The sequence below is a fragment of the Populus euphratica genome, unplaced genomic scaffold (genome assembly GCF_000495115.2).
Source record: "Populus euphratica unplaced genomic scaffold, PopEup_1.0 scaffold16.1, whole genome shotgun sequence".
Taxonomy (NCBI): domain Eukaryota; kingdom Viridiplantae; phylum Streptophyta; class Magnoliopsida; order Malpighiales; family Salicaceae; genus Populus; species Populus euphratica.
This window is the reverse complement of record NW_011499882.1, coordinates 65,633-77,703: the sequence shown is the minus strand read 5'-3', so window position 1 is coordinate 77,703 and position 12,071 is coordinate 65,633. Positions and strand designations below refer to the sequence as shown.

At 33.0% G+C, this 12,071-nt stretch overlaps 1 protein-coding gene and 1 pseudogene across 1 annotated transcript; one reads left to right on the top strand and one right to left on the bottom strand.

Annotated features, from left to right (window-relative positions):
• The first annotated feature begins 182 nt into the window (after positions 1-182).
• Positions 183-3,856, top strand: LOC105129519 (probable LRR receptor-like serine/threonine-protein kinase At4g08850). The gene is made up of 2 exons (XM_011031614.1): positions 183-3,142; positions 3,238-3,856. The coding sequence occupies exons 1-2, from the start codon at positions 382-384 to the stop codon at positions 3,624-3,626; spliced, it is 3,150 nt and encodes a 1,049-aa protein (XP_011029916.1). The 5' UTR covers positions 183-381; the 3' UTR covers positions 3,627-3,856.
• Positions 3,857-5,807: 1,951 nt separating this feature from the next.
• LOC105129518 (chaperonin 60 subunit alpha 2, chloroplastic-like) lies at positions 5,808-11,734 on the bottom strand (annotated as a pseudogene).
• Between the last annotated feature and the right edge of the window lie 337 nt (positions 11,735-12,071).

Below are 12,071 nucleotides of genomic sequence, written 5' to 3'. Positions count from 1 at the left end.
TCACAATACCAAATAGATTATCATAAATATTTAAAAGTTTAAGTAGCGGATACGGTAAAATATGTTTTATTCTAAAATACATTAAAATAAATTATTTTTATTCTAAAACAATTATTTTTATATTAATATATCAAATTAATCTTATAATATTAAAAAAAAATCAAATATTCAGGAAGAAACACGGTTTGAACGTTCCCAGACACTTGAGGATGCTCTGAACATCTAGACGGTGGTGGTTCGAGATTGTCACGAAAACAAGAAAAGTTAAAGAGCAAAGTTTTATGTTCATATTTGGAAATACCTAGGAAAGACCCCATGGCTCCATATGTGACCCTGATATATGGTTTTTGCTCATCCTGATCAAGCAAAACCATAAAGACCATGGCATCTATGTCCAAAAGAACAGTATCCATAGCATCCCAGTATTCCTTGTTCTCCATTGCTCCTTTCTTGGTTTACTTTTTGCTTGTTTTAGCTTGTGTTTTTTCCCTTTTTGCTGAAGCTACTATAGGAGATCAAGTCACACAAGGATGGAAGGAAGCAGAAGCACTTCTAAAATGGAAAGCAGATCTTGACAATCAAAGCCAGTCTCTCCTGTCCTCATGGGCTGGAGACAACCCCTGCAACTGGGAAGGAATCACTTGCGACAAGACTGGTAACATCACAAAGTTAAGTCTTCAGGATTGTAGTTTGAGAGGTACGCTTCATGGTCTCCAATTCTCATCCTTTCTGAACTTGATCGAGCTTAATCTTCGGAATAACTCACTCTATGGGACCATTCCCTCACATATCAGTAATCTTTCCAAGCTCATTGTCCTTGACTTGTCTCAAAATCAAATTTCTGGAAGCATTCCATCCGAAATAGGTTCATTGACAAGCCTCGAGTTATTTTCTCTGATGAAAAACCTCATCAACGGTTCTATCCCGTCTAATTCTATAGGAAACCTAAGCAACTTGGTGCATCTTCATCTTAATGACAATGAACTTTCTGGTGCCATACCACAAGAACTTGGAAGAATGAAATCTCTCGTATTGCTTAATTTGTCAAGCAACAACCTTACTGGTGCTATTCCTTCGTCCATTGGAAACTTGAGTAACTTGGTTTATCTTGACCTTCTGAAAAACAAACTCTCTGGTTCAGTCCCTGAGGAAGTAGGAATGCTTGAGAATCTGCGTACACTTCAATTAGGAGGGAATAGTCTTGATGGTACCATCCACACTTCCATAGGAAACATGAGATCTCTCACTGTCCTTGATTTGAGAGAAAATTATCTCACCGGTACAATACCAGCTTCTATGGGAAACTTAACAAGATCTCTTACTTTCATTGACTTGGCATTTAATAACCTGACCGGTACGATCCCTTCATCTTTAGGAAATTTGAGAAGCTTATCCTTTCTTTACCTTCCTTCAAACAATCTTTCAGGTTCTTTTCCTCTAGAGTTGAACAATCTCACACATCTGAAACATTTTTATGTAAATTCTAATAGATTTACTGGACCTTTACCAGACGACATATGTCTTGGTGGACTCCTTTCGTTGTTGTGTGTTATGGACAATGACTTCACAGGACCTATCCCAAAAAGCTTGAGAAGTTGCACTAGTTTGGTGAGACTCAGAATTGAGAGAAACCAGCTCAGTGGAAATATATCTAATGATTTGGGTGTTTATCCAAATATGACCTACATAAATTTGAGTGATAACGAATTCTATGGTGAACTTTCTTGGAAATGGGAGCAATTTCAGAGTCTGATGACTCTAAGAGTCTCTAACAATAGAATATCTGGTGAAATACCAGCTGAGCTTGAAAAGGCAACTCAACTGCAAGCAATTGATCTCTCTTCAAATCATCTAGTTGGGGAGATTCCCAAGGAACTAGGAAAACTGAAGTTACTTGAACTCACTCTTAACAACAACAATCTTTCAGGTGATGTCACTTCTGTTATCGCAACGATACCTTACATTACAAAGCTTAATTTGGCAGCAAATTATCTGAGTGGATCGATTCCCAAACAACTTGGAGAGCTCTCAAATCTATTATTCTTGAATTTCAGCAAGAATAAATTTACAGGTACTGTTCCTCCCGAGATGGGAAATTTACGGTCTCTTCAAAGTCTTGATCTTAGTTGGAATTATCTCCAGGGATACATTCCACCGCAGCTTGGACAGTTCAAACATCTAGAGACATTGAACATCTCCCACAACATGATGTCTGGTTCTATACCGACCACTTTTGCGGACTTGTTGAGCTTGGTGACTGTGGATATATCCTACAATGATTTAGAGGGCCCCGCTCCTGAAATTAAAGCTTTCAGTGAGGCTCCATACGAGGCAATCAGAAACAACAACTTGTGTGGCAGTTCTGCAGGTTTAAAGCCTTGTGCTGCATCTACAGGCAATAAAACTGCTTCTAAGAAGGATAGAAAAATGGTTGTCTTATTTGTCTTCCCTCCCTTGGGACTCTTTTTTCTGTGTTTAGCCTTGATTGGAGGTTTCTTAACCCTTCACAAAATTAGAAGCAGGAGGAAAATGTTAAGGGAGGCACGACAGGAAAATCTGTTCTCAATATGGGACTGTTGTGGGGAAATGAAGTATGAGAACATCATCGAGGCTACAGAGGAATTCGACTCCAACTATTGTATTGGAGCAGGAGGGTATGGAGCTGTTTACAAAGCTGTGCTGCCAACAGGAATGGTGGTTGCTGTGAAGAAATTCCACCAATCACAAGATGGTGAGATGACTGGTTCGAAAGCTTTCAGAAGCGAGATTCATGTTTTACTAAGTATAAGACATCGAAACATTGTGAAGTTGTATGGTTTCTGTTCACATAGAAAGCACTCGTTTTTGGTTTGCGAGTTCATGGAAAGGGGAAGCTTGAGAATGACTTTGAACAGTGAAGAACGAGCAAGGGAATTGGATTGGATTAAAAGGCTAAATCTTGTGAAAGGAGTGGCCAATGCTTTGTCCTACATGCACCATGATTGCTCACCTCCTATTATTCATCGAGACATTTCGAGCAACAATGTCCTCCTGGATTCAAAATATGAAGCTCGTGTCACTGACTTCGGCACAGCTAAGCTCTTAATGCCTGACTCGTCCAACTGGACATCAATTGCTGGAACTTATGGATACATGGCTCCAGGTAAGCAGTTTGGTTACATAATCCATTTCCTAATTAGTAAATCTTTCTTACTGTTTCCAATGTAATAAAGCATGATTGAATACTTTGATTTGCAGAGTTAGCCTTCACAATGAAAGTGGATGAAAAATGTGATGTCTACAGCTTTGGTGTGTTAACATTGGAAATAATCATGGGAAGGCATCCAGGAGATTTCATCTCAGCTTTGCTATCACCATCATCCTCGTCAACATCATGGCCAACGAGTCAGCATACAATCTTGAAGGACGTACTAGACCAGTGCATACCACCTCCTGAACATCGAGTTGCATCGGGTGTGGTCTATATTGCCAAACTAGCATTTGCATGCTTGCGTGCTGATCCAGAGTCTCGGCCAACAATGAAACAAGTCGCTTCTGACCTCAGCATTCAATGGCCCCCATTGTCAAAGCCATTCTCCAGGATAGAATTGAAAGACGTTTTATTACCCAGAAATTCCACAGGCTGAACATTTAGCCAATCATTTTACTGTCATTCCTGTGTATCATTCTCCTTTAGCTTTCCCCCTATCTATGGTCTACTTCCCAGCCTTGTGATAAGGAATACTGAGTTCAGGTTAATTTTGTACTTTGCTTTGGTTTACTGGACGGCCAACGGGCCTTGTCATCAGAGAATTCTGTAATTTTGAAACACTTTCACAGGTTTCTATGATCATATTGAATTATAAGTGCTATATGCTGAATCGAGCTACCGATCAAACCAAAACCCTACAGCAACAAAACAGAGCGTCTCTGTATCAAAGAAAAACAGAGCGTCTCTGTATCTTTCCCTTCCTCGTGGGCTTCGAAAATCGTAATCGTGCTTCACTGAAATAAAGCCATTGGTATCCTTCCAGGATCAAGAAACTCCAAAATTAAAGAATATTCCATAACCTTCACGAAAATTAGAAAATACTAGATTATATGCCCGCGTGATGCCGCGGGCTTGTAGTATATTTGTACGGTATTGTGGGTTTGTTAAAAAAATTATATAAAGGAAAATTATTATAATTTATAATATTTTTTAAAAAAAAATTATAAATATAAATTTTTAATCAGTTTAATATTTAAAAAATAAAAAAAATAAAAAAAAATTTAGAAAAAATCATTAAAAAAATCATATTGAGAAACATTGTAGTAATCTACAATGTTTAAAAAAAAAATAAAGTTAAATTCTCAACCAGCTCAACATGAAAACAAAAAAAAAATCAACAAAACAAATCATGCAAAGAAACACTATAGCAATCTATAATGTTTCACGAGGAAACCTATAATTATAATTCTCAATCAGCTCAATATTAAAAATAATAAAAGTAATAAAGATAATTTAAAAAAAATCATAATAAAAAATAATATAAGGAAACATTATAGCAATCTATAATATTTTAAAGAAAAAAACTATAAAGTTAAATTCTCAACCATCTTAATATGAATAAAATAAAATCGACAAAGAAAATTCTATAAAAAATATAAAAAAAAAAACATGTGAAAAAATATTGTAGCAATCCACAGTGTTTTCAAGAAAAAAACTACAAAACTAAATTTTCAACCACCTCCATATTAAAAAAATAAAATCAATAAAAATAATTCTGAAAAAAAAGAAAAAGAAGATTCGGTATGGGTTATTTTTGAAAGACAATTTTGAAAAAAAATAAAAAAAACATGTGGAAAAAGTTAAAGTTGAATTCTCAATTAGCTTACTATTTAAAAAAATAACAAAGATAAGTAGGGAAACAATATAACAAAACAAAATTATATAGGGAAACATTATAACAATTTACAATGTTTTAAATAAAACACTATAAAGCAAAATTCTTAATCAGCTCGATATGAAAAAAAAAAAAAAGACTATTTTTTAAAGAAAGAAAAAAAATTATAAAAAAATTATATATAAAAATATTGTAATAATTTATAATATTTTAAAGAAAAAATTACAGAACTAAATTTTCAACCAGTTTACTATTAAAAAAATTAATAAATATAATTTTAAAAAAATAAAAACAACCTTAAAAAAATATAAATTCCCGAAAAAAAAAAGAAAAGATGAAAAAAAAAAAGAATAAACAAAAAAATCAACATGTTACTTGGGGAAAGCTACGATACTTTTCCCGCGCCATTTAGACTATTAGTTAATGATTTCATGTACCAAACTCCAACAAAACTTTACAACAACCCTAATCCAATACTCCTCCCTCACCCATTCCATAACTTGAACAATGATGCACTGTCTCATTGTAGACAATAAACCCAAGTCAGGTCTCTTCTTTGAACTCATCAAAAAGAAGATAAAAACTGAAAACATCCCAATTAGTGAAGTGCACTAAAGTCTAATTTTGGACAACTTGAAGCAAAACACAAAGCAAAAGTTATGCGACATGTGTTTTCTTAGTGGATTAAAAGGTTGTTGGCTTTGTAAAGAAACTTCTCAGGTTGAAGAAGGAACGGAAAGATCAAATCAGAACATTGTCTGCAAAACAATGATATTGGATAAGGATCCTAAACATCCAAGTGATATGGTTAAAGTTGAGACAATTTGGATGGCGAGAGAGGAGGGAGAGAGGCGATTTGGATTTCCAAACTAAATTTTATGCACAATGCATGCTAAACAAGTTAAATACACAGGTTATTTTAAAATAAAACAGCACCAAAACAAAAGACTGGAGTCCTGTCTTATGTCTTTATATTTCTTATGAAAAAAAAAAGAGCAGAAAATTCATCCGTTACTGGAACTAATTCAGCTTTAAGAGCCTAATGTCTCTAGCAATAATTCTACGCGCTAGTAGCCAGAATTGTCACTATGCTCATCTATATTTCCGAATTGTGTTGTACAATAGCTAGTAACTCTTAATAAGAGCTTGATCACGAACCATGATTACAGTCACACCACCAGATAATTTAGCATTTCTCTCTGAGAGCGTTTTTGAGGGGGCAGCATTATCTGTTTCAGCAAGATCCTTTCTTATCTGCATTATCTGTTTCAGAAAGATCCTTTCTTATCTGCAGAATTATTGCCTGAATTTCAGCTCTAGTTGATGGGTCAGCAACTATGGTTGTTGAATTACTTGTTATGGTAACTTTTCGAGCAACACTAAGTTGATCGGAGGTTACACTTTCGAGTGTCAACACAAAATCACCCCAGAGAAAATGAGCACCTGACGAGTCTAGTACGGCATGAATCACACAGCATATTGGAAGCAATGACCTACCTATGAATAGTCAAATAAGAACAAATTACAATCTTGGCAAGCATCCAAGTAAACAATTTGTCATTTCCAGAGCAAAAAAGAGTGATAATTTTTTTAATTGGGAGTTAGGTAATCATAAAAGGATTTTACAATCTTAGCTAGAAACCAAGTAAAAAAGTTCATTATTTCTAATGGACAAAAAAAAGTAAAAATTTTTATAATTGAGACCTAGATAATAATCAAAGGATATTTTTATTATCATGACAAACTCACAAATGTACGAAACATGCATGAATTATGCCATGACCCACTTCCTGGATCCATGATGGGCATATAAACAAGGTTTTCTTTCAAGATTACATACTTATACAAACTCAAACTTACATACAAATTTATCATTTAAATAACTTAATTAGAGTTCAACGCAGCACTAATAACAAAATTAACTTCATAATATAATTTGATTGTCTTAATACAAAAGTTAATACAAATTCATAGTTATGGAGCACTAACTAGACATAAAGAGAAAATATTAATTACAAAAAAAAAAACAAGTTCTAAAGGTCGAATAAAAATGACCCACTAACAAGCTATAAGCTTGAAAAAGATAAATAATAAGAGGATGAGTTCAACAAATCAGTGAATAGATAACATTTAATTTACATACATGAGGTAATACAATAATAAAATATATATATGACTTTAGGTTCTTAGATGAAGGTTTTTCAAATAAGCCATAACAAGAATATTATAAGGTAAAGCTTGTTAGAAAATTAAAATGCAATGAGGATATAGCTTCGTATTATGAGATGATTAGTCCACACAAGTTGGTGACTTCCCCAACAAACTAGGGTTCATATACAATGTGCATAAAGACGAACATTATCCGATTAGCATTGGTATTCTAAATGTCATACCATAAGTTTATATCATAATCAAATAAATAAATTCATATCTCAAGACTTAACTCATTACATCAATTAAATGAAGAGCTATCAATTCGGAAGTCAATTCAAAATATTTATTAATTCATATCAAGAATTCAGATTCAATAATTGAACATGCTTTATCATAACAAGGATAATAATTAACATATACATTATCAAAAAGCATGATCCAATTCATATTAACAATTCAAATATTTATAATATTTCTCATGCATATGGAAAATTACTCACTCACCTAACTCAAAGCGAACAAAACTTGAAAGCAGATACCGAAGAAAAATCAATTGATGTCCCACAAGTAAAATATCGAGATTATTTGAATATAAAGAAAATATATTAAAAAACAATTTGAAAAGAATGTACAACCTATTTAATATACTTAACTAAGGGTCTATTCCATAACCTATATGTTTTTGAACAAAAATAGTTATGTGATGTTTTGAAAATGAAAGAGAATAAAAAAAAAAAGCAACAAAGCCCTTGAATGCTTTAAAGTATGTATAAATGAATAAGGGGTATTATAATAATTAAAGAAAGAGTTGATAAATATAAATAGGAAAAGAGAGAGAGAGAGATCTGAATTCTTTTAGAGAAAACTGTGAGAGGGAAAGAAGAAGAGAAAAGAGGAAAGAGAGAGAGAGAGAGAGATTTGAATTCTTTTAGAGAAAACCGTGAGAGGGAAAGAAGAAGAGAAAAGAGGAAAAAATAAAGGAAGAAAAAGAGAGTTAGAGAAAATAAGTTTAAAAGATAAGATTTAAGTTTTGATGTATATAAATGTTGTTTTTTTTAGCTTTAAATTTTTGTTTTGTTAAATGTTAGGGTTTTGAAAATTTTGTTTTGGGTTGATTATTTTTTTAGCTTTAAATTTCTGTTTTGTTAAATGTTACAGTTTTGAAAATTTTGTTTTGGGTTGATTAATGCATGATTTGAATGTTATGAGTTGATTGTTATGGGTAATGAGTTATTTAGTTGATTTTAGATAAAGATGATGGTTTTGAATTATAATTTGTTTAAATGATAAAGTTGAGACAGAAATCTTGAATTATCAGTAGGTGATCTGTTGAAAATCTAGGTTTGAGGTTGAAGATGATGAAACTTCAGTTTGATCCCTTGATTTGTGAAAATTTCAGTTTAGTCCCGAACTTTAAAAAAATTACAGATAGGTCCCTAATGCATAATCCAAGATTCTTGATCGAATTAAAGAATAATTATGGGTAAAATTCCAGTATAGTTGTGAATTTATGATATTTATAATTTGGTCCTCTAATTGGACCCTAAAATTTTGATAAAATTTCATAATGGTCCCTAGAGCATAATTAGAGATTCTGGACAGAATTGACGATGAATTATGGGTAAAATTTCAATGTAGTCATGAATTTATAATATTTTTAGTTTGGTCCTTCACATTGATAAAATTACAATGACCCTTAAAAAATATGATAAAAATTTCAGAATGGTCCCTAGATGTAATATTAGCTTTTCAAGATTGGTTTGATGAATAATTGAAATATCATTTTGGAATTTTTCCCATAATTCAACCTCAATTCTATCCAAAATATTTAATTATGCTCTATGGACCATTCTGGAATTTTATCAAATTTTTAGGATCAAATTGTAATTTTATCAAAAGGGAGGACCAAATTAAAATTATCATAAATTCATAAATATACTAGAATTCTGCCCAAAATTCATCTTTAATTTTGTCTAGAATCTCAGATTATGCTATTGGGACCACTCTGTAATTTTTTTTCAAAATTTGGGGGCTAAACTATAATTTTCACAAATTGATAGACCAAACTGTAATTTTATCATCTACAACCTCAAACCAAAATTTCCACATATCACCTATTGATATATCAAGATTTCTAACTCAAATTCACCATTTAAACAAATTATAACTCAAAATTATCATCTTTATCTAAAATCTTCCAAAATCAACTAAATAACTAATTACCCATAACAACCAACTTATAATTTTCAAATCAATTTATCAATCAACCCAAAAAAAAAATCTTTAAAACCCTAATATTCAACAAAATAAAAATTTAAAACTAAAATAAAAACACATTTATACATATCAAAACATAAATCTTACATTTACACTTATTTTCTCTAACTCTCCTCTCCTTCCTTTATTTTTCTCTCTTTTCTCTTCTTTTTTTCCTTTTCTTCTCTCCCATCACTCATCCTAAATTTTCAGATCCCTCTTTTCTTTTTCTTTTTCTTTTTCTTTAAATCCCTCTTTTCTTTTTCTTTTCTTTTTTTATTTATATTTATCAAGTTTTATCCGATTAATAAAACACCCCTTTTTTATTTATACCTAATTCTAAGCCTCAAGGCTTCGTTGCCTTCTCCATCTCTCATTTATTTTCGAACATCACTGGTCACAAATGCACACATACAAGAAGAGCAACCAGTGGAACACAGACATGCACAAATAGGAAGGCTCGTGAAGGCAACACAAACCCAACTTGCCAAGGAAGATAGATGGTTCAATAACCTATATATCTCAATATATTTAAATATAGTACAACTAAGAATAACCAATTAAGTCGGAAAGAAAGAGGCCAGTTCACCTGTCATAAGAGCAATGTCTTGCAACAATATTGCTTTCTTTCGATCTCCAAATTCAGGGCATTTGACAACAGCAACGTTGAGCAAACCTTGCATTGTGTTCACCTCTAGTGTTTCCAAAACCTGCTTTGGGATATCCTTAGCAATGATTAACAGTGGGACACTTAGCTGCATAGTCTTTTCCTATACAGGAACAATTTCTGGGACATTTGCAATATTCTGATCCATTACAAAGGACTTTGGCCTTGCCAAACTCCATCCTGGTTTGTGATGAATTGGGGCCGCATACAACCCTTGTCAATCAGCAGAGAGAGAACACCAAACTTAAATCATAATTAAAAAAATATATATATCCATACCTCAATAAAAGAGAAAAAGTTGAAAAATTTATATATGCATGGGAGCCAGAGGGTTTGCACAAGTATTGCTACTCGGTTGCTACCCTGCCAAATATGAAAAGCACAAGCTCAGTCATCCTAAATATTTAGATGGATGGCTTATCCATTCCAGCTATGACTGACAATGATATGACATCAAAACTTCTGCCATACACTTTGGCATTATGCCAGTTTTTCAGTGATTTATCAAACACATTTTCCAAGCCATATTAAAAACTAGAATCAGCTTAATCACCTTCATTCCTTCTATTATCATAGACGTATCTGAGGTCGAAGATGATTCAAGAGAGATTACTCCATCGGAGCCAACATTCTCTATAGTTTCAGCATTTAAGTTGCCAACGTATTCATCATTTCCAGCAGAAATTGAAGCAACCCCTGCAAGGAGAAGAAATTCTAAATTTTAGTTTCGAGGCCAAAATGAAGGTTTTGAACAGAATCTTAACAAAGAAGCCGGAGAGACCTTTTATATCATCCTTCCCTTTTACTGGAAAGCTATTCTTCTTCAATACCTTGACCAAATCTTTGATAGGCACATTCATTCCTTTCTTTACAGAAACAGGGTTAGCCCCAAAAGCAACTGCCAACATTGCTGTTTCGATCATTTCACAAGCCAAGATAATAGCAGTAGTAGTGTCATCTCCAGCCAAATCATTCATTTTACTAGCAACCTGCAATAAGTCACCTCAATATCATATATTAAATCGTCAGCCAACATCAAATAACACATCAACAAAATATTAGGGAGAATATAATGTATCAACGATGAATGACCTCTTGGATTAACTTTTCTCCAGCATTCTCATTGAATCCAGAAGCTCGATAGCTTGAGCTATTGCAACACCATCATTACTTGTTTTAGTGTATTAGAATCCGAAAGGAAAACATTATGCCCTGCGTAAACACATATCACTGGATTAGAAACATCACTGTCAACAAAGACTGACAAATTACACAAGAAATGAGATAACTAGTAGTCACGATCCTATTCTTTGAACAGAACAAGATGTAAATTTTAAGAGAAAAATGAAGGTAGAAGAAAAGAAAGAGAGAGAAAGAAGTAAATCCCAGGTTGACATTAGGTCCCGAAGTGAGAGAAACAGGAACAGCAAGCTTATCAATTCCTCCCTGCAAGGCTTCACTGCATTCTTTACCAAAAGTTATATTCTTTGGACCTGTTCTTACCACTAATTTCTTCACTGTTTGATGGTTTCTCCATAGCCCACTTTCCCTTATCTTCCCACCAAAACACTGCAACAATATTCCATGTTTTTACATGAAAATCAAAACATTCACACACCCACATGTTTATGAACTCAGACACCAACACACCCAGAGAGACATAGAGAGGGGGAGGGGGAGGGGGAGACAGACTTGCAGAGAAGAGGGGTTGTTGAGGAAAGGCAAGGGGTTTGGAGATGGAGAGAAGGAGAGACATTTTTCTGGTTATTCGTTTGTTGAGCGAAGTGCAGGCTTTGAGAATTTAGAGCGGGTTATAAAGATGATTGTTTTTGGGTTTGAAAAGTCTTTTATTGTTATTTGAAATTTTTTTATTTGAAATTTTTTTTTTATGGGTTGATATTAATAATATTTAAAAAAAAATTAATATATTTTTTAAAAAATATATTAAAAAAACAATTATAATATTAAAAGAGTATTAAAAGGACTCTTTGAGGGCATCATCAGAGAGGTTGTGTTCGTGGATCTAGGAGAGAAGTCGTTGTGACTATTCGGACAAACTACTATTTTATTTTTATATAATACTCCGGTTAGTTTATTTTTCTAGTTGAAAAGTATTTTTAAAAATAAAA

Coding starts and splice junctions, on each gene's coding strand:
- LOC105129519 (XM_011031614.1), top strand. CDS start 382: ATGGCATCTATGTCCAAAAGAACAGTATCCATAGCATCCCAGTATTCC. Junction 3,143..3,237: donor TTATGGATACATGGCTCCAG/GTAAGCAGTTTG, acceptor TTTGATTTGCAG/AGTTAGCCTTCACAATGAAA.